Genomic DNA, 1,662 nt, shown 5'->3' on the forward strand with positions numbered 1-1,662 from the left:
CTCTCTCTCTCTCCCCTCGGGTGTCGCCAGCAGAGAGTGCTATGCTGTCGTGGTGTCGTGTGTGATTGGCGCGGTGTCTGAGATACAGAGGAAGAGAAGAAGAGGACGTCGCTATTCCGTCTCCCTTGGGGACGCGTGTGTCGTGTGCTGTGGTGTATACTGGCTACTTTCACACGGATTCTTTGTGCGTTTGTTTGTTAGAGTCAAGAGAAGCGTGTCAACTCTATTGGCCTAATGATCATTTAGCGTTGGGAAATTTGATTGTTGTTGGGTTTGGGTTTTTTTAGCAAAGAGAAGCATATCGACATGGTAATGGTCATTTAAAGCTGAAAAATGTGTTTGAGTGAAAGGAAGCACATCGACACAACGATGGATATTTAGTGCTGAGGAAAAAGGTAAGACAGATAGAAGCATCACAAGGAGAGAAAAGAAGTTGGACCTATCAGTGACACCCTCCAACTACCCACGTGCTGCTACAAAAGGAAGACAGACAGAAACAACAGAGCGAAAAAAATAAAAGAGTAGGACCTGACCTGACCTACCAGTGACAGCCTCCAACCACCCTCTCTCACAGGGATTCAAAATGGCGGACCCGTACACCTATCGCAGAACGAGCCTCAGCGTTCACGGCTTACAAGAAGCCCTTGACAGCCACGACCGCATCACTAAAGGAAACTACGACAGCGGCAACAACACTACCAGCCACAGCAACAACTACTTCAATAACCACAACATCAACAACAACAGCAGCAGCAACAACAACAACACCCACCACAGCTATCGCGATGACGACAACGACGATCGAAATCGTAGAGAATACAACAACGGTTACAACGACACCAGCAAAGGACGTGGTGGTGATAACAATAACGACTATAGTAATGCTGCTGCCAGAGATCATAACGGTGATAACAGGTTGGCGAGGAGAGATGATGAGAGAGAGAAGGACGACGACGGGAATGAGAGAAAGTCGGACAGTCGCGGGAACAAAACGCACAGGGGGAAGCCCAAGGGCGAGAGTGTGAGGAAGAGATATTATGATACCTCAGGTAAGATACTTGATACTCGACGGTTTGACTGATTGATTGAGTAGGTGCTTTACAGCACTATCGACTCAATTTTGGTCATGTAAGTGCCAACAAGTTTTATTGTAACAAATCTATCATCACGTTATGTTTTAGTAAGAGTTTTACGGCGCTCGCAACTACATACAGTCATATCATCATCATGTTAAAAGGACGGACAGACATTTATAAAAACCTTGATACTCAATAGTATTAACTTTATACAGCACATTCTAGTTAGGACTTACTCTAATGGCTGTATCCCCAGTGATATTCGTGGTTGAAAGGCGTCCCTCCTCCTCCTCCTCCTCCTCCTCCTCGCCATCATCATCATCATCATCATTTTCTTTCTCACCCTGCATTAAAGGCGTCGGTGGCCTAGTGATTAGGCTACCGGACCCGTAATCGTGAGCTTGCGTGTTCGGGGGTTCGAGCCTCACCTCGGTCCGACGCTGTGTTCTTTGGGAAAGGCACTTTACACAAATTGCATATTTGGCTCGGTCCTTTCGGAGATGGACGTTAAACTAGGAGGTCCCGCCTCATACATAACCTAACAATGTTTATAGGGGCGTTAAACTTATATGATTTCACCATCCCC

The 1,662-nt window shown here is 46.4% G+C and overlaps 1 protein-coding gene across 1 annotated transcript in view; it reads left to right on the top strand.

Moving 5' to 3' along the window:
- Positions 1-138: 138 nt before the first annotated feature.
- LOC101847215 (transcription factor mef2A) overlaps positions 139-1,662 on the top strand; it is a gene marked incomplete at its 3' end in the record, with an annotated part of 9,046 nt that continues 7,522 nt past the window's right edge. Inside the window, 1 exon segment of the mRNA XM_005107376.3 lies at positions 139-1,049. Within this exon segment, the coding sequence (XP_005107433.3) occupies positions 584-1,049 (466 nt within the window).

Source organism: Aplysia californica, unplaced genomic scaffold (assembly GCF_000002075.1).
Source record: "Aplysia californica isolate F4 #8 unplaced genomic scaffold, AplCal3.0 scaffold00598, whole genome shotgun sequence".
NCBI lineage: Eukaryota > Metazoa > Mollusca > Gastropoda > Aplysiida > Aplysiidae > Aplysia > Aplysia californica.